The sequence below is a fragment of the Ochotona curzoniae genome, unplaced genomic scaffold, assembly GCF_017591425.1.
Source record: "Ochotona curzoniae isolate NIBS_2020 unplaced genomic scaffold, NIBS_Ocur_1.0 scaffold_4683, whole genome shotgun sequence".
Taxonomy (NCBI): Eukaryota; Metazoa; Chordata; class Mammalia; order Lagomorpha; family Ochotonidae; genus Ochotona; species Ochotona curzoniae.
In genome coordinates this window covers 6,243,005-6,269,232 of record NW_024467121.1, presented here as the reverse complement: position 1 = coordinate 6,269,232, position 26,228 = coordinate 6,243,005, and the positions used below count along the sequence as shown (strand labels likewise).

Sequence of the window (26,228 nt, the reverse complement as noted above, 5' to 3'; positions counted from 1 at the left end):
AATTCCAATCCAGTTCCCTGCTAATGATCTGGGCCAGGGCCTTGGGATCCTACACTCAGACAACAGACCCAGGAAGAAACTCCTTTCTGCTGGCACTGGATCAGCTCAGTTCTGGTGCCAGCTAGGATTCCTAGCTGCTCTGCTTCTGATCCAAATCCCTACTCTGACATCTGAGGAGGCAGAAGATGGCCCAAGTTCTTGGACCCATGATCCACATGTTGACCCAGAAGACGCTCCGGGCTCCTGACTTTGGACTGGCCGAGCCAAGGCTGTTGCAGCCGTCTGGGACATGGACAGGCAGGGGGAAGACCCTAGGAGAACAAGGCAACAATTCAAGTGGTTGGGTTCCACTGAACCTATGGGGAGATCTGGTTTGAATCCTTGGCTTCTGGCTATGACCCTGCCCAGTCCTAGCCATTGAGGATATTCAGAAAGTAAACCAGTGGATAAGAGCCATATCTGTCTCTCTGCTTTTTAAATAAATTTTAAAGTAATAACAAACTGGAACCAAGGGTAAGTAACAGTGGATTACAAAGAACATCCCACTGTTGTAGAGGACACAGAGATCTTTGGGACATCAACTTGAAAATATCTTAATAAGAAAGAAAAAAACACAAGGATTTCCAAATAATGACCTACGACTTAGTCTTTGGAAATAAATCCTTTCTGAAGTTAGAAGCCTCCCAATACACCATGTTGCATTGTCTGATATTCTACATTTCCTAATACTGTGCACACCTCATTTTGTGACAATGTTTCTTTAAACAGGGACATTTACAAAATAACCCCATTATATTCCATCTACCACTGGTTAATGTAAAATATTGTTTCATTGTGAATCAATGATTTAGCTTACAAAAAGAACTTCAACTCATCCCACCCACTGGTTTACTCTTTAAACACCTGTAATGGCTGGAGTTTCAGCTACAAATGAAATACAAGTGTCCCATATGAGTGACAGTAGCAGATGAAGTCAGGAGCCAGAGCCAAGGATTGAACCCTAGCACTCAAATACAGGATCCAAGCATCCTAACTACTAGGGTAAACACCTACAACAATTTCACAATTGAAGAACTTACAAAAGTCTTCAGTTTGAAATATGACAGAAGTAAGGCTAGTGTTTTAAAACTTTCAAACATGAAGGAAAGAAAAAATTTTAAATATCAATAACCCTCTTAAATACAAGAGATGATTTGTTTATTAAAATCATACTGAGGGGGACTGGCGCAATAGCATAGTGCCTAAAGTCTTTGCCTTGCATGTGCCAGGATCCCATATGGGCACCAAATTGTCTCTTGGCAGCCCCACTTGCCATCCAGATCCCTGTTTGTGGCGTGGGAAAAGTTACAGAGTATGGCCCAACACATTTGGACCCTGCACCGCATGGGAGACCTGGAAGAAGCTCCTGGCTCCGGTTTTGGATTAACTCAACTCCTGCCGTAGTGGCCACTTGGGACAGTGAATCAGCAGAAAGATGATGTTCCTTTCCATCTCTCCTCTTCTCTGCACATCTGACTTTCCAATAAAAATAAATAAATCTTAAAATACTGAGGGGCCTGGAACTATACCCTAGTGGCTGAAGTCCTCACCTTACATGCATCAAGGTCCTATGTGGGCTCCGGTTCCTGTCCCGGCTGTTTCATGTCTCTTTGAGGACCCTGCACCTGCGTAGGAAACCCAGAAGAAGCTCCTGGCTTCAAATCAGCTCAGTTCTGACCACTGCATCCAGTTAGGGAGTGAACCAGCTGATACAGAATCTTTCTCTGTCTCTTTTTCTCTCTGTAGATAAAACTTTCCAATTAAACTAAATACATCTTTAAGACTTTCTTTACTCCCAGGGAAAGCAGTGTTATGACAGCACCGGAGTGGCTATGGCAGACACACTAAGTCAACTTTCCTGAAAAAAAAAGCTACGACTACGAAGAAGATGGTGCTGAGGCCTCAGTATGCAAAGCCCAGCTACAGATCCAAGAGAATGTTGGCTGTTAAGGATGTAAACATTTGGAACAGAGAGAAGATGCAAAGGAAAGGGGCAAGTGATCCAGTTCTAATCTTCATTTTTGTTTTAGCATCATTTCATTTGCTCTTTTGGAAGCAAATAAACTAGAGTCATCAACAAAAGCGCTCTTTTAGGGAAATTAAACTTCAAATAAAAATCATACTGAAATACAATCCTAAGGTGTTTCAACACAGATCAATAAATCATCTTCAGTAGCTTATTTGCAGAACTATTTAAAGAGTTACACAGAGATATCTTCCATCAGCTATTTCACTCTCCAAATGGCTGCACAACTGGGGGTAGGCTAGATCAGGAGCTTCCTGCAACTCTCCCTTGCAGGTGGAAAGCATCAAGTACTTGGGCCACCTTCCAGTGCTTTTCCCAGGTCCTTAGCAGGGAGCTGGAATTGGAAGTGGAATATCCAGGATTTGGACTAGGACCCAAATAGGTTGCTGGTGTCACCGTAAATGGATTAACACACTATGCCACAGTGTAGCCTCACAGTCCTGTTTTAAATATCACTGTTACTTAAAAATAACAATAATTGTGGAGCTGGTTCCATGATTCAGAGGATAAATCCTAGCCTTGCACATGCTGGGACCCCATATAGGTGCCAATTTGTATCCTGGCTGCTCCACTTCCAATCCAGCTCCCTGCTAGTGGCCTGGAAAAGCAGTAGAGGACGTCCCAAAGCCTTGAGACCCTCCACCCATATGGCAAACCCGGAAAAAACTCCTGCCTTCTGGCTTCGGATCGGCTCAGCTCCAGCTGCTGCAGCCACATGGGGAGTGAACCAGCACATGGAAGATCTTTTTGTCTCTCCTCTGAGTAAATCTGCCTTTCCAATCCTTTTCAATAAACGTATCTTTAAAAAAAAAAGCAAAGAGATTTTATAATTGTGGTAAACAGGAAATAAATCTCAGTCTTCGTCTTCAGTCACTAACACAGAACTTCTAATAGTTGCAAAATTAAATCAGTAATGGAGAGAGGACTACCTGTTACTCAGAATATGTCCCCTTCAACCACATTTGATTTAATGTGAGAAGAGTGACTCCTAGAGGAAGAGGACTAAGGTAACCGGAAAACCCATCATGTGATTAAAGGGTTGGACCTTTCAGCCTTATCCCTGGACTGTGAAGAAAGGACAGGAGCTGGAAATCAAGCTCAGCCAGCAATATCTCGTGATTTAATCAACCATGTCTGTGTAACTGAACCTTCATGGAAAGAAAACTAACAACCTTGGTTGCTAAACAAACCAAAGTGCTGGGAGGGTACAGTATCCAGACAGGGCATGGAAGCTGTATATTCTCCCCTGACACTTACAACCCCATTAATCATCTTACATATATATCTATTCCAACATCATTCCAGATGTACATCAGTTGTATTTTTTAGAAAACAAAGTATTTCCTGGAATTTTGCTAAGCATGACAGCAACTGAGTCCTTACCTAATGAAGTCCGTGCAAACTATGGAAAGTTATAGTTAGAACTGAACTACAGGAGGGCAGGGGTTGTGGTGCAGCACCCAAGATGCTTATATCCCACACTGGAGTGCCAGTTCAAATCCAGCTAGTTCACTTTTTTTTTTAATTCATTTACTTTACTGTAAAGTCAGATTACAGAGAGAAGCAGAAACAAACCTTCCATCCGCTGGCTCACTCCCTAAGTGGCCACGGTAGTCAGAGCTGAGCTGATCTAAAGCCAAGGAGCCAGAAAATTCTTTTCCAGGCCTCCTACATGAGTGTAGGGCCCCAAGACCTTGGGCCATCCGCCACCTCTTTCCCAGGCCACAAGCAGGGAGCTGGAAATGAAGCGGAGCAGCTCAGACACAAACCAGAGTCTATATGAGATCCCGACACAAGCAAGGTGAGGACTTTAGCCACTAGACTACTGCATCAAGCCTAGCTATAGCTACTTCATTTCTTTTTTTTTTTTCCTTTTTTTTTTCAGATTTTTTTTTTTTTATTGGAAAGGCACATATACAGAGAGGAGAGGCATAGAGGAAGATCTTCTGTCTGATGATTCAGTCTCCAAGCAGTCGCAACAGCTGGAGCTGAGCCAATGTGAAGCCAGGAGCTTCCTCAGGTCTCCCACTGGGGGGGGGGCAGGGTTCCAATGCTTTGGGCCATCCTCGACTGCTTTCCCAGGCCACAGGCAGGGAGTTGGATGGGAAACAGGGCGACCAAGATTAGAACCGGCACCCATATGAGATCCCGTCACATTCAAGGCGAGGACCTAAACCACTACACTATCGCTTGGGCCCCCAGCTACTTCATTTCTTAATACTACTTCCAGATAATACATTCTGGGAGGCATGTAGAGACCCAGATCAAGTTCTAGGCTCTTGGTTTCTGCCTGATCTACCCTGGCTGTTACCAGGTACTTGGGAAATTTGAGGGATAAATCAGTAAATGGGAGATTTTTCTCTACCTCCATATCCCTCTCTCCCATCCCAGCCACTCTGCCTTTCAAGTAGATGTAAAGAAATATTTTTTTAAAAATACATTCATAGGGCATCCAGGTGATGTCCATAGAGAAACAGGATTTTTTGGTGTGAGGAGAAATCTATGCAGTTGTGATTAAGTTTTAAGATTTTTAGGGTTCAAAGAGATACAGAGATCTGGCCTCCTCTCCTTCCCCCGCAGCAGATACAGGAGGGGAAAGAACAAAAAGAATTGAAACATTTATCCTGCCCACCTTTCTCCATACTTCCATCCTCCCTACCCCAATTAGAGGCCCACATGGGCAGGCATCCTTCTCAACTATGTAAACAATATTAAAGGTAAAATTTAAAATTAAAAAAGTTATTTTATAGGGCATCCAAGATGTTCACAGAGAAGCAGGGAATTTTTAGTTTGAAGAGAAATCTATGCAATTGTTGATGTTACGTTTTCATACTTTAGGATTCAAAAAGTGATTATTTTTAAGCAAAGAAACATACATGTCAAAATAAATGTGGATAATACAATTTGGTGAAAGTAGTTCAAACTGGTGTATGAACAACATCACCAAAATTTAGCTCAAACTATTCAGGAAATTAGGAAGCTAGCATCACACTGGATTATGATTACTATTTTTTTTTTAATTCATTTGAAAGGAAGAGTGACAAGGAAGACACACAGAGACAGAGAAACAGACATATTCCATCTGTTGCTTCATTCTCAAATGGTTGGAACATCCAGGACTGGATCAGGCTGGAGCCAGGAGCTCCATCTGGTATTCCAAACACTTCGGCCAACTTCCCCTGCTTTCCCATGAGCGTTAGCAAGGAGCTGTATCAGAAGCAGAGCAACTGCTCAAAGGGATGATGGTGCCATCAGGACAACTTTACCCACTAAACCACAACACCAGCCCCTTTTCATTGTAATCTGGTCAACTCTCAATAACCCTGGGGGTTGGTTACAGAATCTTTCACAGATACCAAAGCCCATACCTGCTAAGTCCCTTACACCAAATGCACAGTATACACTATTACATATAATATTCTCATAGCTGCTTAAGTTATCTCTAATTTACAATAAGTTACTTACAATAAGTCATAAATGTAAATACTGTGTTAATTATATTTTTTAGCGAATGAAAAAAAAGTCTAAGCATGAACAACAAAATGCAACTTTTTCCCCCAAGCATTTTCAAGATATAATTTTGTTAGAATTGTGGATGTGCAACCTAAAGCTATAAACAGTAGTCTATGCTTATAGCTAATAGGTCTAAAAAATAAACAGCATTTTTACTACACTTATATGCTTGCTTTATATGTTACTGACGCCCCAGTTACAAAAGGAACAAAAACACATTTTAAGATTGACAACAAGAATATCAAGTTATACTAAACTGTTATATTTTAAAAAGAAAGCCTAAATAGTATTTATATATTCTAAAAATTCTAAAAAATTAAAACTAAACAAGGTTTTCTAAATATAATCTTTATACTAGCATTCAACAACTACAAAAAATTCACATAATACTCTAATTCAGTCCCATAGAAAAAACAAATAAGTTTAGTTATCAGCGCTGTATTTATTCAACACTTTATTATATTTAATTCTTTTACTGCAAATGTCATGATATGATATACAATAAAATATGGTGAACACTGCTTCAAACAACACAATGCTCCAAAAATGGCTCAAAAACAAAACTATTCATGGTAAGACTTCCCTCTGCATCCCAGTTAATAAGTCCTACCCAAGCATATGTAATATATAGTTTAAAAACCTTAAATAAAATTTCACAGCATATTAAGACAATTAAAGCAACACTGCCATTGTTTGCCCCCCAGCCCGCACTGCCATTTTTAATCAACAAACAATAAAAGGCAAGACCTACTCCTGCTAATATCACAAAACCACCTCACAATGAAACAAGTATAAACATGTATATTTGCTAAAATCTAAAATACATAAAAATAAATCTAACTACCATAAAGTTGTACTTCACTTAATAGAAAATTTAAATGAACAAGGCGAGTAATTTTTTAAATATTTAGCCAGAAAAAAGGCACAAACACAAATTCAAACCAAAATGTTTACACATTATCACCTACCAAGTCCTACAATTTACAAACAGAAAACTATTTCATCTTTAGAACAATATTCAGAAACATCTTTGAAACTATACCACTTATGTAAGTATAACACTCTTTCTATTTGAAGATGTCATTTGTATCCTTACTTTCTTTAAATCAAGTCATATTAGTATCCTTCCACTACATTAACAATATGGCCTTAAAAAATTACAAACCAAGTGACTACTTTCATACTTGTTTGTAGTTCATTAAAAATTGATCATATCCTTCAAAGAAAAAGGTTAAGCAGAAAACAGGTAAGTTAGAAGACAGATTAGTACTTAAGCAAGACTTTAGTGTTTTTAAATAAAAGACAAATTATTTTGAGATAAATGGTACATTAAGCCATTAGAAAAATAAGTCATTAGCATCACTAAAAAGAAAAACCAGCCAAGAATATACAGAACTTCAAAACTGCTCTAAAGGAAAAAAGCCTGATGAGATAATTACTTGCATGTGACAATCAGCTAATGATACACAGCAACACTTGTTAGTGAAATCACATGATGACTTCCCAGGATGACCAAAATCCACACACATGCAAGAAATCTCTCACGCTTCCAACAAGTTTCATGTTAAATTATGGGTTCTAATGTGTAAAATCAAATTCACAAATATGGCATTATTTTAGATCTACTCTTTGACTAACATTCTTTCCTAGTCAAAAATTTTCCATACTTTAATGTCTCCGTTTAGCTATTTAAAAAAACTTAATTTTAACTAAAAAGGAAAAAAAATTATTAAATTGATGTGCTACATATTTAGCAACAACAAATCCACTTACTTTTTTCTCTTTCTCATGATGTTTATCCTGAGAGTGAGAGGAAGAATCACTTAAACTTTGATCATATGACCTATTAGATCCCCGTTTGCTCTTTTTCTAAAAAAGAAAATATATATACATATATGTATATGTATATGAAATTAAGAGTTTTTGCTAGGTTTAAACCAACTCAAATTTCAATTATTTTTCTTTTTCTACTGAAGTAAAAAAAAAAATAAATAAAGTCTCACTATCTCAATCTAAGTAATCCAGTTTAGACACCATCCATGTATTATCCATTGTGTTACAAAGGAAAAACTACTCTAAATTTAACATTAATGCCATATTTTTACATATTTATTAATAATGTATGAAATAGGTTGTTTTCAAATAAGTTGCTATTTATTCTCATCATCTGCTTTTTTAAAAAACTTCTTTGACCAAAGGGGAAAAATGCTATGTTAAAGAAGTATGCCAAGACTGGAAGAACAGAAAAGCAAATATTTGAAGAATTTATGCCACTAGGAAAGCAAGAGATTTCTTAATTTTACCCTTTCAGCATTAAAGCTTACTATGATCTAAAAACATATTTAAAGTTCATTTAAAAACATTTTTAATTAAAGAAGATGTCAGTATTAGACTCATGCATTTTCAAAGCATTACTACAAGCATTTTATATCTGTCTTGAAAAACACACCATTGCCCAATAAGTATGAATATGGCAGGTATTTGGAATATATGGAAGTAGGTGGCACTGTAACTAGTTGGCTGAAATTACTACATGAGATATTCAGATTCTATCTGTATAATCATATTAAATTACTAAACAGACTTCTTCTGCAACCTGCAATGAAATAGGAACTTTGACTTATATATTTTACTTAATCATGTTTCATTTCAAAGATGAAGATTATTATACTATCATCACCCTTGAAGAAAAATTTTAAATTTTACACTCCCAAAATTTGTCTTAAAATATTTAATCTTTGTCAGTCAATAAAATTTAAAATTATTTTTAGCATTAACCAAAACACATATACAGTCTTAACTACACTAATATGACAGATACAGTCTAAAAAATGCCTTAGGCAAATTATGTCACTGTGCAAACATCATTGAGTGTATAGAAACATAAGTGTCCAGATGGCCTGTTTTCACCTAGGCTCTATACCAATGCCTACTGCCCGCAGACTAAAAACCTGCACAGGATGTGACTTCTATCTAACAATGCAGGCAACTGTAACACAAGAGAAATATGTATCTAAATATAAGGGGGAAAGCACAGTAGTACAAGATAATGGGAATTTTAACATTACATTATAATCATGAAATCACTATTCATATTTATATAGAGTATGCTATTAGAGAGTATATTATTAGCCCACATACTACACAGGGCTTAAAAGCATTTCATATAAATAAGAATTCCAAAGGCATGAGCTATTGATTTCCTATGTTGAAGGTCCCTAAAGATATTATTTTAAAATATTGAAAGAAAGCAAGCAAGCATCTCATTCACAAGGAATATATTCATTTATACTTTTCTTTAAAAAGCCTTAAAGTTCAGTGTTATGAATCTGCATCATTAAAGAAATGGAGACGACCAAGACGACGACTCTGGTACATTAGAGAAATACTGGTTCTTCAAAGTAACACCTGCAAAAACACACAGCGGCTAATGAAACTACAAAACATCCTTACTTAAGTTTGGCTCTTCACTGTAAAGTAAAAAATAATCAAAAAATAAAATGGATGAATCTGATGAAGCAGAAATAAGTCATAAAGAATCACAAAATAATCAGATGTCAAAAATCTAACTAAAAATATTTTAAAAAGCTAACAGTTGATTTTCCCAACCATCAAAGGAAAAGGACAAGCTTTTACTAACAAAAAGTATGTCTATTCTAAAACGTATTATTATAATATGAAATTCAAAAAAATTCTTACCAGCTTACTAAAATGGTATTTACAGTAGCCACAGTATTGGACATTATCTGCACCATTACCTTCTTCCTCACAAAGTAGTCCAGCAAACTGTGCACTGAAATGAAAAGTCCAGAATATCAGTACAAACTCAAGCCACAGTGCATACAAACGGAACCAACTTACAATCATGAAAACTGTTTTAAGATAAATTTTCCACCTCACCCATAATTAAAATTTCATTTTACTATTTTAGAGCACAGATACTAATGCAAAGTCATGCCTCTCTAATGGGCTGAAATGGCATTAATCCTATAGACACAGATTACATACTCTTTATTAAAAAGGATAAAAAGGAATTCACCCAGGATTAATTTACAATTTTAGTCTAGTAATTTCAAGTAATAACACAGTGGACAAGATAACATGAATTGCGCTTTGCAATGAAAAAAGAGTAACAAAACCTAAAGCTATTTTTGTTGTTTAAAAAAACAAACATATTACAATGAAGGAATCTCAACTGAACTTGCACTGTGGTTATGCAGCAAGGTGTAGGAATCCACCATGGCGGGAGGGTTGGGGGAGAAGCGGGGGTAATCCCAGTGCCTATGAAACTGTGTCACATAATGCAATATGTAATTAATTCAATTTTTCAAAAAGACATTAAAAAAAACCATGAGATGGCGGTCACTATGGTGCAACAGTACAAGCTACCATTTGGGACACTTGCACCTCATAACAGAAGTTATGTCCTGGCTGCTCTTCTTCCAATCCAACTTCCTGCTAATACACCTGGGAAAGACAGCAGTAAGACCTGGATGGAAGTTCCTGGCTTTAGCCTAACCCAGTCCCGGCTCTTTGGGGAGTTTAAGAGACGATGAAAGACCTCTCTTTATATAATGTTCCTTTTAAATAAACAAATAAATCACTTTTCATTCCCCAAAAGCATATCATATATCCAAACTCTAAATGCTCTGGCAATAAGCCTACACCTACATTGGCAGCACGCATTAAAATTAGTAACTGAATTATTCCCAAACTGCTACTTTGATTTATTATGAATTACATAGGAATCTACTTTTGAACAAATTTGCTCATGAAATTTTATGCTGAAAAAATACCTGAAGTAAATGTTTGAGAAGTAGCAGCACTATAACATGAAGAACGACAGTGATCCCATCATTTTCCCCTTGAGACTCTTAACTGAAACACTTATCATTTATTAAATTTTTTTAAGATTTATTAAAGGCAGAGTTAGAGGGAGAGACAGAGAAATACACAGAGCTTTTACAACAATTCATTAACTCCCCCAGTGGTTGACAGCCAGGGCAGGGCAGGCTAAAGCCAAGAGCCAGGTCGGCCACATGGGTAGCAGGGCCCAAGAACTTGAACCATCTTCTGCTGCTTTCCTAGTACATCAGCACTGAATTATTATAGTAAGTAAAGCACTGCATTAAATTTACTTATATCAACTCCTTTAATCTTAATGTCAACTCCAAAGAGTAGTTAATATCAATACTTCCAATAAAATCAAACTAAAGTTAGATTATATTATCTGGAGTAAATGCACTCAAAGGAATCATGTTCATTACATAGAAGTAGATCTGACCATTAACCAAAAAAAAAAAAAACATTTTAAAGTATGGGCACCTAACTAAAGGTCTTTAATTTTGTCACACAATTTATTCCCGGATCTCAGTTCTGTATAATGATAAGCACACACTTACCAAGTTACATGGAAAGCCTGTCTACATCCATGTTTATTACATGTCATGCAAGCACCAGTGGCTGCTTTGCTTTCTCGTCCCTGTTCATCACAAATGTAGCAAGTCTAGGGATAGAGAGAAATAAATAAACAAAACAAAAATCATACAAGTCCATAACATGAACATGAATTTTATAATTATCATTAAAAAATGTAGGTCATGTTTACTATTTAAACTACTTTCAGAACATGAATTCTTTTGAGGATAGTTTAAATAATTTTCACAAACATGCAAACAGGAAAACATAAGCAATAACACAAAAATACACCTAGTAACATAACAGTTCATAAAGCCAGTATGTCAAAAATCAGTTTCACAGACACTGAGACCAGCACATAGTATACCACAAGATGCAGGCTCATCTTTACTCAGCAAGAAATAAGCACATTTATTTAACACAAGGAGTTGGGGCATAAGAAACAAAGGACAGTCCTAGTGTCTAAGCAAGGTTTAGGTCATTCCAACTTTACAGGAAACATCTTATGGAAGCTGTCATTTAGCCCCACCAACTTGACAAGCTGAGTAGGGAAGAAGACACGTTAGTTAACAAGTCCAGAATGCCCCCAAGAAGTGTAAATGGATGAGCACCTCCAGGAACTTTGACAGCTGGTTCATTTCCCATTTAAAAGTAAACATTGCTTTTTCAATCTCAAATTCATGGCTGGTCATATGATGGAATATTCGATTACACACGTGGTAGCCTATGACTCTCAGGGTATAATGAGTACTACTTTTAGCTGATTAAAAGTCAGGTATACAAATAAATATCAAACTATAATCACAAAGACACATTGAAGAAGAAACCAATTTCTAAACAGTAATAACAGCAATAAATTAGCTAACTTCATCAACACTTAAAATGCCATGGACACCTGTGTTCTTCAAAAAAAAAAGGCAGGAGTAGACAGGACAACCAGAATGGCAGAATGAAAAGTTATGTGGATCCTCACCAAAGGAGTAAATCATTTCAGAGGTAAAAAAATATATAAATTAAAAAACTCCAATTAAAGCCTCGGGAATTGTCCTAAGGACAAACAGCAAACTAAAAAACATAAAATAAAAATAAGAATCTATACAAAATTTATTGACTTTCACTAAGAACAGTAAAAAAAACTGTGGCCTCTGAGCCATAATCGGACCCCAACGTCCACTTGCCTTCTGCCCTCAGATCCCAGAACAGAGGTCCACCTGAGTGCGCCATGCAGACCAGTGCTCCCTCTGTCCCCGTTTTCAGTGTAGGGTTGTAATTTCACCCTAGAGGGGGGGAGGCAGGTACCAGGCTGCCAGTCTCCCTGTTCAGACTCCAGCATCCTCACAAACCAACACCTCCAGGGCTCTAACCTTCAGCAGACCTGAAGGACCTTTTTGGAATACAACATGAAACTCATGTGAAAAAAAAAAAACAAAGAATTTCACAGTGTACACATAGAAATAGACCAAAACATTGCAGTTTCCACAAATGCATAGAATTATGATTCTTCATTCCAGATTAATAAGAATGCCATAGAGTACCCAAATTCATCTCCAGTGCAACTACTCAATAAAAGCACAATGGAGAGGTCTGTGGTGAGCAATACGGCAGAACTGACAGCTCCAAGATACTAGAAGAAACAACTGTGCATCAGCTACAACTTTCAGAAAGAACAAGAAAGGCAGCAAAAAAGGACCCCTGGGTTCACATTCATTCTTAAGGGTCCAGAAGGCTGTGCATAAGAATCACTTTGCATTAATTGAAGGAAATCAAAACAGAATTTACAGCAGACTTAAAAGTATCCTCCAAACCATATACAACTTCATGCATCAATAATGCTCAAAGGGCTTTAGAACAATCTCTGATAAAAAAAAAAAAAATCACCTAAATAAGAATTTATTTCAACCCAACAGCAACTCTTAGGAAGCTAGAAATGAAAACAAAATCCAGTTTATGGGCCCAGGGTGGTAGCCTAATGGCTAAAGTCTTGGCCTTGCATACTCCAAGATCCTAGATGGGCACCAGTTTGTATCCTAGCAACTCCACTTCCTTCCAGCTCCCTACTTGTGGCCTGGGGAAGCAGTACGGGGTAGCCCAGAGCCTTGTGACTGCACCCGTGTGGGAGACCTGGAGGAGGCTCTTGGCTCCTGGCTGTAGACTGGCCCAGTTCCAGCTGTTGTGGCCATTTGGAGACTAAATCAGTGGATGGAAGCACTTTGTCTCTCTCCTTAAGTCTGCCTTTCCCAAAAAAAAAAAAAATCTTAAAAGTATGTATATAAAATCCAATTCATAGCTGATGGTCTGAAAGACTCATTGCTAGAGCCAGCATGACTCAGCACGTTAAGCTGCCATCTACAGTGCCAGCATCCCATAGAGCTGCCGGTTGCTCCACTGCTTCAAATTCAGCTCCCTGCTAATGTGCCTGGGAAAGTAGCAGAAGATGGCCCAAATGCTTGGGTCCTTGCCACTCACTCTGGAGACCCAAATGGAGGTCCAGGGTTCTGACTTCACCCTGACCCATGCCCAGCTGATACGGACACTGGAGAAGTGAACCAGCATATAGATGATCTCTTCTGTAAATCTGCCTTTCAAATAAATAAGTAAATCTTAAGAAGAAAAAAAAAAGATATATCTTTCTACCTCTAAGGAACAAGAAGAGAACCTTGGATCTCCTTGATGAAGACTTTCAATGTCAAGGATATAATCAAAAAGTATAAAGTAAAAATCTAACAAGCTAAGGTGAATGAAGTATAATCTGACCAGTGTTTTTCTATGGCTTCAAGATCTGATGATTCTAGGCAGCTAAGCTAAAAGAGAAAAGGGGATAGGTTTGAATATGACCGTTTGAGACTATCATGACTCCAGACAGGTGCTGTGATGCAGTGGACTTAGCTGCCACTCAGGATGCTGACATCCCAGATCACACTGCCCGAGTTCAAGCTCTGTTCCACAGAGTCCAGCTTCCTGCTAATAAGCATTCTGGGAGACAGCAGGTGATAGAGTTGAAGTTGTTGAGTCCCATCTAACCACATGACTCGGGCCTGAGTTGGTAACTCCAGGTGATAGCTCAATTAACTTGGGTACCTGCCACCTATGTGAGAGACCCAGATTGATTCCTAGGTCCCTGCTTCAGACTAGCCCAGCCCTGACCAATGTGGACATTTAGGTAGTGAATTAAAATCTCTCACTCTTTCTTTCAAATACTTAAATAAAACTTTATTTTAAAAATGAAAACACCTACAATAAGAAACACAGGATAATAAAAAACCATTATCCACAGAAGATGAAACATATTAACTAAAATCAGTTTTTAATTTTAAAAAAATGCACAATGTGGCCCATATATAGGAAATGAAGCTGGGGAACTGGAGCAGGACACATGGGCTGCAGGCAGCTCCTTGCTAGCTTTATCTTTGGCTACCTACATCACAAAATTACCAACCAAATGAAAATTCACCTAATTAAAGAGGCTCAACAGATCAACTGAGTTCATAGAAGAAAAAAAATTAGTAAAAAAAACAAATTGTTTAAATAACTTTTTAAATTATATAACCAGAAGAACAAACTTCATATATCCAGATAAGAAATGCAGATAAAAGTATCTAAAGAACAACGATGGAGTCTTTGCAAAGCTTGGTTAAAAACAACAATCAGGGCCAGAGTTGTATAAGAAATGAAAAGGAACTTAAAAGTTTATGAAAATAGAATTAAATGATACGTTTATGTCAGTACAATAAATTTTAAATCCATGCATAATAATAATACATTTTTCATGAACTTATTGAAGATTTCTTTTATGTTTTGGAAAAGATTCCATTCCTTTGTAATCACTATTTAAAAAGTAATAGACAATTCCACAAAATCCATAAACTATTAATGTCTGTCTATTCAAGGTAACCAAAGCCAAAAGGCAAACTGAAAAAAAATACCTGTTGTAGATACAGCAAAAATTCACTATCATTATTTAAAGCACAAACATCAGGTGGACCCTTATTCATCTAAGATTCAGTACAGAGAGTTAAGGCCCAGCTCTGACTGCTGGAGCCATTTGGGAAGTGCACCAACCAATGCAAGCTTTCCCTCTTTGTCTCCAAACAAATCTTTAATACACACACTCAAAAAAAAAAAAAAAACTTTACTTTTATTCTAAAAAAAAAAAGCTTCAGTTAACCCCAAACACACCAAACCAATACTCTTCCATACTATCAACATCTTTGTCTCTTCTCCAGTACCAGCATTCCATACATTCTATTCAGATGCTCATCTCTGGAAAACTGCCATGTATGGCCTAGCCAGTTTAAATACATCTACTTCTGTTTCTTCTATCCTCTCTCCCCATCCTCCTTCCACATCTCTGAGACAGACCCAGGCACATCCCTCCCAAACACACCTCTTGAAAGATGATAAAGTTGAAGTTCCTCGACATATAACACAAGGCACCTGAAAAACTGGCCTTTGACAACGCATCTCTGCATTCAACACGTCACACTCAAGGTCCTAACAAAACACTACTACCCTTTCTCCTTATCTTCATCCCCATTACAGACTCCTTACGGTTTCCTACTTCAAAACTTATCTTGTTCAATCGGTCTGTAAAAATTAACACTCACTCAAGTGACTGTTCCTTTCTCTTCCACTTACTGATGGAATCCAAGGCTTGTTATTCTAATGCAGAGAATTTGGGGACCAGCAGTAAGGCTGCAGTAAATTAAGCCTCCACCTACAGTGCCAGCATCCCCCCTATTGGGAGGCAGGTGGGAATCCCAGCTGCTCCCTTTTTCATCCAGCTCCCTGAGAAAGCACGCCCTTAGGCCACTGCACCTGTGTGGGAGACCAGGAAGAAGCTCCAGGCTCCTGGATTCAGACCAGCCCACTTCTGGCCATTGTGGCCATTTGAAAAACGAACTAGTGGATGGCAGCTCTCTCATTTCTCCTCCTCTAGCTGTAAAATTTACCTTTCAAATAAAAGTAAATAAATCTTTTTTTCTCTGCTTTCAAATCAAGGATGGTTTCCCAATGAAACTATTGAATTTATCTGGATAGTGGGATGCTGAACTCCTTGGCATGGTCCATGCTCACAATGATGGAATTATGACTGGTTATGAGCTGTACTGCTGAAATAATACAGAGGAAATCACTGTGGGGGGAGAGCTTGGGGAGGGGTTGGGGGAACACCCAGAGCCTATGGAACTGTGTCATAAATTGATAAATAAATAAATAATAAATAAATGCAGGGCCCAGCACAGTAGCCTGGTGGCTAAAATCCTCGCCTTGTACACACAGGAAACCCATATGGGCACCAATTGGTATCCCTGCTGCACCACTTCCCTTCTACCTCCCTGTTTAGGGTCTGAGAAAGCAGTCGAGGACAGCCCAAAGCCTTGGGACCCTGAACCCACGTGGCAGACCCGGAAGAAGCTCCTGGCTTCAGTTCGGCTCATATCCAGCCGTTGTGACCACTTGGGAAGTGAACCAGGAGATGGAAGACATTTCTCTCTCCTTCATTCTGCAAATCTGACTTTCCAATAATAAATAAATCTTTAAAATAAAAAAATAAAATGCAAAGAATTTGCAACCTCTTCTAAGATACCTGTTCTTTACTCAATTCTAGTATACTACTAGGTAAACTTTCTGTGGACTACTAGAATCCATGCACATACATCAATTTACAAATTGTCATATAGGCCTAGCACATTTAACAGGATGTCATAAACACTGAAAAGAATGGAATTATAGGAGAAACTTTAAGCTCCCCATATATGTACATTCTTATTTTAAATATATAGTTCTTTGAAAGTCAGAGCGGGGAAGGGAGAGGGGATAGAATCTTTTCACTGCCCAGGGCTGGGCCAGATGGAAGTGAGGAGCCCAAGACTCCATCCCAGTCTCTCAATTGAGTGGCAGCAGCTCAAGTACTTGGCTACCTGCTGCTATTTTCCCAGGATCATTAGCAGCGAGCTGGACTGAACGTGCAGGAGCTGGCAGCTTAACCAGCTACACCACAGCAATAGTCCCATGTGTTATATCTTACACAATACCCACTCACTGGTTGATCTTCTCCAAACTCTATATATCAATTGCTCTGCCTTGCCCTGCATGTTACAAGGCAAACAATGCTCTTTTGACAGATGTTACCATGGGATCATAAAATTCCAGCCCAATGAGGCCACAGCCAGTTACTAGGCACTCAAACCAGATTTTCTCAAGTAATAAAGAAGGAAGGCAATTATTTGTGCCATCACCACTGCCTCCCAGCGTCTGTACTGGTGGGAAGGCAGAGGCAGGAACCTGAACCTAAAAACTCCAATGTGGGAGGCAGGCAATTTCTTCTTTAAATGTATTTATTTTCATTTGAAAATCAGAGTAATATAGAGAGGAGGGAGGGACAAGGCACATGAGAATCTTCCACCCACTGCTTCACTCGCTAAATGGCTACAACATCCAGAGCTGGGCTGGTCCAAAGGTGAGAGCTTCTCTGGGTCTTTCATGTGGTTGCAGGGACCCAAGCACTTGGGCCATCTTTCACTGCTTTCCCAGACCTTAAGCAAAAAGATGGATGGGAAGAGGAGCAGCCAGCACAAACTTGAACTGCTGCCCATATGGGATACTGGTGCCACAGGCAGAGAATTAACTCACTATGCTGACACCGGCAAAGAGGCAACTAGGCTGAATGAATGTCAACTCTAAGGAAAAGTAATTTTGACAATGAAGTTCTGAGAGTATTTTTTTTTTAATTTAGACATTACTGTAGTGAAAAGTTTACTCTGATACCATCAAAGGCAAAAAAAAAAAGAGCTGTACAAATTACATAATTTTTAAACTACTGTATTAGAAAAATAAAATAATATTATCTTAAACATTAAATGCTTTGTTAGAAAAAATACAGTATCAATTAGAAAACATAAAAAGAAATCATTTCAGAATACCTGAAAACAAATGACATTACTAATAAGGAAAATGACTCAAACATTTTCCATTACAAAGGAAACTAACATCTTTCGTTAGAAAGGACAGCAAAGACTAGGCAAGCACTACAGCCCAGTGAGGTAAGTCACTGCTTAGGATGCCTGAATCCCAGAGTTCCAGTTCAAGTCCCAGCTATCCCACTTCAGAGCTAGCTTCCTCAGCAAGTGACGGCCCAAGTACTTCAGAGAGCCAGCTCAGAGAGATGTGCATGGAGTTCCCGACTCCTGGGCTTCTGCTGCTCCACTTCCAGCTTTGCCAAGTGAACCAGCTTTTTGGGGGAAGTGAATTAGCCAGTCATGATATCTCTCTCTCTCTCTCTCCCCTTCTCTCTCTCTTTCTCATCCTCCCTCTTTGTCACCAAGGCTTTCAAGTAAAAGTCTTACAAAAAAAAGAAAAAAAAACAAAATAGTAAAGCAAAACTGTTTGTCAAATGGTAAACAGACTGCATATAATGATACATTGCAGTTTCACATACTAGTGTAAAATGGCATTTGTATTTTAGAGGAATTCATTCAATATGATTACAGAATTTTCCAAAATGTCCACACATTTTTATACATGACAATGTACTGCTATCCACTACATGCCAGACACCAAACTAGGTTCTTCAAATGAAGATAAGGGGTTGTAACAGGTTACTTATCCTAGTGGTTAAGATAAATGTGTCCCTCATTAGATGCCTGGGTTCCATTCCTAGAACTGGTTCCTAACTCTGGTTTCCCACATAGACCCTGCAGGCAATAGTGATGGATTTCCTGCTCCCTACATAAGATCTGGACTAAGTTTCCGACTCCTGCTCCCATTTCCGGCCACTGCAGGCATTTGGAGAGTAAACCAGCAGAAGGCAGTTCTGTCTCCATCTCGCTCATTTAAAAAACAAACAAAACATCCTCTCTGTCTCTCCTCTCTGTACATCCACCTTTCTAATAAAAAAATAATAAAAATAAATCTTTAAAAAAAACAGAAAATAAGGTAGTTTAAAGATGACAGATTCTAATAATCTCCTGATTACATACTATCCACTACAAATATGGCAGAAATTTCACTTACACACAAAAATATTCTGGAATAGTTTTCAAAATCAGATAAAAACTAAGCAATAATATCTAAATTCTTCATGTTTATGTTATAGCAAAATGAACAAGAAAAAAAGTAGAAGTATTTTAATGGGAAGATATTTAACACTCGGCAAATTCCACTTTTAAATATTTCAAAAAAAAAGAGTTTTTCCATATAAAACATTTGAAGCCATGGAACTATCTCCCATGATAATTTCTTTCACAGACAGAAGATGTATCTTCAATTCAATGGTTACCACTTTTAAAGGCAAACATAAAACAACAAAAGCCTTCTAAAATGCAGACGAGAATCAACATATACAGTAGCATATCAAAACATTCATCAGAAATGTACACTATGAGAAAACCAGGCATGGATTTTAAATTCTGCTGCACCAACATAAACTTATCTTTAATTTCATTATTCTGAAGCCAGCATGGTGACAAAACATGCTAATCTTCTGCCTTCTAGTGCCAGCATATGGGTGGCAGTCCATGTCCCAAATGCTCCACTTATAGTCTAGCTCTCTGAAAATGGCATGAGAAGGCAGTGGAAGTCAGGCCAAGTCCTTCGGACATTGCACCTATGTAAAATACGTGGAAAGAAACTCCTGGCTCCCAGCTTTGGATAAGTTCAGCTCTGACCTTTGCAACCACATGGGAATGAACCTGCAGATGAAAGACCTTTCTCTCCTTCTCCTCCTGTTAATTTTTTCAAATAAAACTAAATAAATTTTTAAAAATATTTAATTATTCCATGAAGTACCTTTATGTGGATTTACATGAATAAAGCAAACATTAACATTCTCCTTCTAGAAGGCCAACAATAACAATCAAGTCTTTGGGACCCAGCACAGTAGTAGCCTAGCAGCTCTAGGGTTATTTCCTTGCACACGCCAGGATCCCATATGGGCACCAATTCGGCAGCCCCACTCCCATCCAGATCCCCGCCTGTGGCCTGGGACAGCATTCGAGGATAGTCCAAAGCCTTGGAAGCCTTGCACCCACATGGGAGACCCGGAAGAGGCTCTTGGCTCTGAGCTTTGGATTAGCTCAGCTCTGGCCATTGTGGCCACTTGAAGAGTGAATCATCAGACAGAAGATTTTCCTCTGTCTTTCCTCCTCTCTGTATATATGACTTTCCAATAAAAAAAATTAATAAATCTTTTTTAAAAAATCAACTCTTAGGCCCAAGCGCCATGGCCTAGCAAATGAATGCATTAGGAACCCATATGGGCACCGGTTCTAATCCCAGCTGCCCCGCTTCCCATCCAGCTCCCTGCCTGTGGCCTGGGAAAGCAGTCAAGGATGGCCCAAAGCCTTGGGACTCTTACACAGATGAAGCTCCAGGCTCCTGGCTTCAGATCGGCACAGCTGCGGTCATTGTGATCACTTGGGGAGTGAATCAGCAGACAGATCTTCCTCTCTGTCTGTTCTCCTCTCTATATATCTGACTTTGCAACAAAAAATAAAATCTTTAAACTAAAATCAAGTCTTGGGCCCAGCACTATGGCATAGTGGCTAGGGTCCTGGCCCTGAATGCTCCGGGATCCCATGTGATCGCCAGTTCTAATCCCAGCAGCCGTGCTTCCCATCCAGCTCCCTGCTTATGGCCTAGGAAGGCAGTCGAGGACGGCCCAAGGCCTTGGGACCCTGCACCCACTTGGGAGACCCGGAAGAGCTCCTGGCTCCTGGCTTCAGATCGGTGCAGTGCCAGCTGATGCTGTCACTTGGGGAGTGAAACATCTGACAGAAGATCTTCCTCTCTGTCTCTCCTCCTCTGTGTATATCCACCTTTCCAATAAAAATAAATCTTTAAAAAGTAAAAAAATAATAATAATAATTAAATTAAATCTTCGGGCTACATATGTACTATTCTGATACAAAATTTCATTACTGAAAAAACAGTGCATGACATTATAATGAATATGACCCAAAATAATGATTAATTTAAATTGAATAGAACTTGAAAGAGTAAAAATGATCAAAAAATCTTGGAAGACAAATTGATAAGGATTAAAATGACTGGTAATTACTACAATATTAACTACACAGAATGGTATAAAAGACATCACAGCTTTGTTTTACACTCCTGTGACCTCAGAAACATTCCAGGATAATTGTTGATGCTTAGCACTGTAATTCTGTTTTTTTCCAAATTTCTCTGGGATTTGATGAAATCTCTAGGTAAAAATTTCAAAAGCCTTTAACTTCATAAATAACAAAAATTCCCATCCATCTCCTGGTTTTAAAATATAATTGAGATGAATCCGTAATAAAAATAATATGCACTGTACCTTATTATAACGATCATGAGGAACAGACTGTAAAACGATTGGTTCCATTGTAGCAACATTGGCAAACTGTACCTCTGGGATATACAGGGCACAAACCACATGAGCCCAACCTAAAAGTGAATAAATCATAAGGTCATTTTATCAGTTTACAAACCACTACCTTTCTAAAGAGATACCTACATAAGTGCCTGTTTAAGCAAATGTACAACAAAGATATTAAAAGCAATCCCCATTACTGACTCAGTTCCAGGGCATGAGAACTATCAAACCAACAACAAAACATCCTTAGTCATATTTCCAGTTACACTGAACAGTGGGCAAAGGAAAACACCTGCAAAATCCAGACGCTAGCACTGCACTTCTCATAACAATAACATTCTTCACATCAAATTACTTATGAGAACCACATTAAAAATTTCAACTGCTTCAGAGTAAGGGAAATAGTTTTAAAATTTTAATGTTAACTTTTTAAAATGTCACTATTTTTTCACATTATGTCAAATTCCATGGTTTTACTACGTTCAACTTCCATTTTGAAATATTTCATAAAAATTGATATTTTTTTATTTTTTAAATGTGACTGAAGATATTAAAAAGGCGAACTATTAAAGAACTGCTGAGTTAAAACCAGAAAAGGATAAAATCCAGGAGTGGGTATAACATTTGACCACTTTGGCCCAAAGCATTTTCCAATATCCGAGAAAGTAGTTACAGAGAAGGTCCCACTGACAGACTCTGGAGGCCGGTAGTTTGAACATGTTCCCTAAGAGACCTAGAGATGAAGGAAACTACTACTAAGCTTCCCATCCCCTTTCATGGTGATAGTAAAGGGCTACACTCCAGACAGGAGAATAAGCTAAAAGACACAGGCCCTCACAGAGATTACCTGGTCATCTTCTATAAGGCAATAATAAATTACAAGTACTCCTAGGCAACAAAAAGAAAAAGTACCATGTTCTCAGGTTCATCTTGACTCAGACTTTAATTCTAACAACTTGTTAATTAGAATTCCCAGCATGACAAAAAGCGAAACATAAGAGAGACATTAACAGAAACCAGAGACGAATATCAAAATGTTTTGGTATTTAGGAATTAACACAAAAATAAATGTATTAAAATAAATATGGGGCTGGTGTTGTTGTCCACTGTTTGCAACATAGGCATCCCAGTGCTGCTCCATCCCCAGGCTGCTCTTTGCTTTCAATCCAGCCTGGGAAATTACTAATCCTGGCAAAGCAACAGAAGACAACCCAAGCACTTAGCCCGGAGTTCCTGGCTCCCGCTTGGGCCCGGCCAGTTCTGCTTGTTTTAGCCTCTAAAGGAAACCAGTGAATGCACACAATTTCCCTCCTCCTCTCTGTTCCTCTCTGCTTTCAACAAATAAATCCTTAAAAAATATAATCTTTATCTCTTTATAGTTCCACTAAAGTTTCTCGCTTTGAATGTATTTTATTTACAATTTCTAATTGCTGGGTGTTATTTTCTGAAAAGTATTTCAGGATAATTATTTAAAATACTGCTTGTGTCATTTTCTCTGTCATATTTCTCTGTGCCTCAGATTATGTATGTGTGAGGCTGTTCTATTTTTCATTGCTCCTCCATGTTCTTTAAAATATAGAGAGGCAAAAATCATGCTTGAATACTATAAGCTGCTAAATATAAAAATGAAAATAGACACGAGACAGCTGAATAGTACCCTATAACCATCTTAAGGTTTATAGCAACTGCTTGTGTATATACTAAAATTGAGATGCCAAGGGAATAGTTATAGGATGTGATTAAGAATTTGTATTTTCTAACATACTGGTCACTCAATGCCATGTTAATTCATGATATTGTAAATTTCCATGTTTCCTCCTATTGCTGAAGTTGTGTAGTAGCTTTTCATTGGAGGGGATGATACTCTGCCAGCTCTACTTTCAGATCAGGGATGGTCTCCCAATGAAACTGTTGAATTTATCTGGATAAAAAGATACTGGACTCTTGCATGGTCCATGCCCGCAATGAAGGAATCATGACTGGTTATGAACTGTACTACTGTAACAATATGGGAGAATTCAATATGGGGGGAGGGCTAGGGAAGGGGTTGGGGGAATCCAAGAGCCTATGAAACTATATCATAAAATGAAATTATATGTATGTGTGTGTATGTATATATACGTGTGTGTGCATATATATATATATATATACATACACACACATAGAGAATATACAGATACATAATTTCTTTATTTGAAAGAGTTAAGAGAAGAGACAGCGAGAAAGAGCAAGCCCACTTCCATCCTCTGGCCCACAGCAGCAGCTAGGACTGGGCTAGGATGAAGCTAGAAGCTTCACATGCCTCCCAGGTGCTCAAATACTTGGGCCACCTTCTGCTGCTCTTCGCAGGTCATCAGCAGGGAGCACGACTGGAAGTACCACAGTAGAGACACTGATACGGGGATGGTGACATAACTCATCCTGCTCTTTTTGTCTGTTTCATACTTTTTTGCTTTATGCTAATATTCTGGATTTTTTTCTTCTGACCTACCTTTTCACCTACCAATTCTTTTTAAAAAGTATATTTAAAATACTTCTTTTGGGGCCCAGTACGGTAGCTTAGTGGCTGAAGTCATTGCTTTGCATGTGCCGGGATGCCATTTGGGGACCAGTTCACATCCCGACTGTTCCATTTCCCATCCAGCTCCCTGCTTGTGGCCTGGGAAAGCAGTCGAGGACAGTCCAAAGCCTTGGTATCATGCACCTGCGTGGGAGACCCAGAAACTCTGGACTCATGGCTTTGGATCAGCTCAGCTCCAGCTGTTGTGACCATTTAGGCAGTGTGCCACTTGGAAAGTGAATCAGCAGATTAGAGATCTTTCTGCCATCTTCTCTATTAATCTGACTTTCCAATGAAAATAAATAAATTTTTAAAAACTAAAAAAGGCAGGAGGGAGAAACAGAAATATCAGTCTTGTATTTGCTGGTTCACTTCTCAAATGCCTACAACAGCCAGACTGAATCTGGATCTTTAATGGCCTGCACTTCAGCCATAAGCTGCTACCTCCTGGGATGCAACAGCAGGACACTGGAGTGCAAGTAGAGCACACTCTGGTATGAGCGCTTAGCCTGCAACACCATGATGCTCACCTCCAACGCTTTTCTTTTCACCCATGTTGAAACAGTTGTTAATCTAGCCACTGATGGCTCAATTTTTGCTTTTACTTCTAGAGTTTATGTTAGAAGTCTTCAGTTCATTACAGCAATGGCTAATTTTGTCTCACATATATTTGATACTTCCTGATTAAAATTCATTTATTTAGACTCAGACTGAGGTGCCAGAATCCCATGAGCAGCCAGCTACTACAATTCCAATCCAACTCTCTATTAACACATTTGGGAAAACAAAAGAAGATGCTCCAAGTCCTTGGGACCCTTCACCCACGAAAGAGACCCAGAAGAAGCTCCTTGTTCCTGGCTTCAGATCAACTCAGTTCCAACCATTGTAGCCATCTGGGGAGTCCAGTAAGTACATAGAAAATTTGTCTCTCTCTCCCTTTATAACTCTGACTTTAAAATAAATAAATAAATAAATCATTAAAAAACAAAATATTTGAAAAAAACAAGGAGTAAAATTCCTGGAGGAAACTGTTACATTCAGAAGCATATTACGCTTGGGAACAAAAAACAAGGCTGGACTCCAGGACCCTCCTAAACGATCTGAGAAAACCCTAAACTTTGAACCCTTGCTGGAATCTGGGGTACAGCACTAGCAGCAAGCTGTAAATGATTTGTCAGTCACTGAAGAAAAGCCTACTATGCGCTCTATCTTCAAAAATACAAGAAAGGTTTTGTTGTTCATTTCCTTTTCAATTTTCCTTCTCACCCAACTGGTATTAAAATTTTTTTGTCAAAACACTAACGGTAAACAAAGCAAAGATACAGAAAACTCAAACATATGGCAACAACTTCATATTTTACAAACCACAAAAACAATAAATACCTTTCCCCAACAGCAAGCAAAAATATTAAATCCTGACAGGGGCTAAGAACACAATTAGGTAATAATTAATATGCCCAGTTCTTTAAAAAACATATGCAAAGAAAAACAAAAACATGGCCTATTCAGAAAGAAATTAACAAAAAATGTGCCTGTGAAAGTAAAGATACTGAATTTTACAGACAAACTTCAAATCAACTATTTCAAACAGTTTAGCATCATTAAAGAAAAAACAAATTACAGAAAAGGGACAAAAATTTTAAAGCTAAAATGTGTAAGCACTGAAGCAAAATACCCTAAATCCTCTAGTGTGCATGTATTTTGTTTTTCTTTTCTAGGTGGCACTTGTCTCAGGGGAAGGCCAGCTTAGCCTCGCAGTGAGAACTCTGGGCAGAATGGCAGATGGCCATGGTTGGGTTTCAAGAGCAGATATGAATATGCAGAACAGGGGAAAAAAATACAAAATAAAGTCAAACCATTTGAAAATTTCCAATCTGGGGATCAAGGAAATGAACAAAAAAGGAGGCAGTGAGGAACAAAAGACAAAAAAGAAAAAAGTGATAGCACCTAAATAATTTATAGAACATAATTATCCATAAACATACACACAGAATTTCCAGGAGAGGAGGAAGTCACATAGAGAACAGCTATATTAAGCCCCAAAACTTCCAATACTTTATAAATCATACAAATTGACAAATTTAAGGAATTCACCAAATCAAAAATAATAAGGAAGCCCACTGATAGAATAATAATCATTTTTAAAACTCCAGTACAACTGATAGAATAATAATCATTGTTAAAACTCAAGGACATGGGCCCGGCACAGTGGCGCAGTCGTTAAGGTCCTCGCCTTGCACGCCCGGGATCCCATATGGGCGCCGGTTCTAATCCCAGCAGCTCCGCTTCCCTTCCAGCTCCCTGCCTGTGGCCCGGGA

The 26,228-nt window shown here is 38.4% G+C and overlaps 1 protein-coding gene across 5 annotated transcripts in view; it reads right to left on the bottom strand.

The window, feature by feature from the left end:
- The window catches only part of MLLT10 (MLLT10 histone lysine methyltransferase DOT1L cofactor), a 163,325-nt gene that overhangs the window by 80,291 nt on the left and 56,806 nt on the right, over positions 1 to 26,228 (bottom strand). For 4 of the 5 annotated variants that reach the window (XM_040967959.1, XM_040967958.1, XM_040967960.1 and 1 more), the window contains 4 exons: positions 21,312 to 21,421; positions 10,981 to 11,084; positions 9,278 to 9,371; positions 7,352 to 7,447 (listed from right to left, as the gene is read on the bottom strand). In XM_040967959.1, coding sequence (XP_040823893.1) covers positions 7,352 to 7,447; positions 9,278 to 9,371; positions 10,981 to 11,084; positions 21,312 to 21,421 — 404 coding nt within the window. The remainder of the gene's footprint in view (positions 1 to 7,351; positions 7,448 to 9,277; positions 9,372 to 10,980; positions 11,085 to 21,311; positions 21,422 to 26,228) is intronic. The other variant, XM_040967961.1, reaches the window with a different exon arrangement.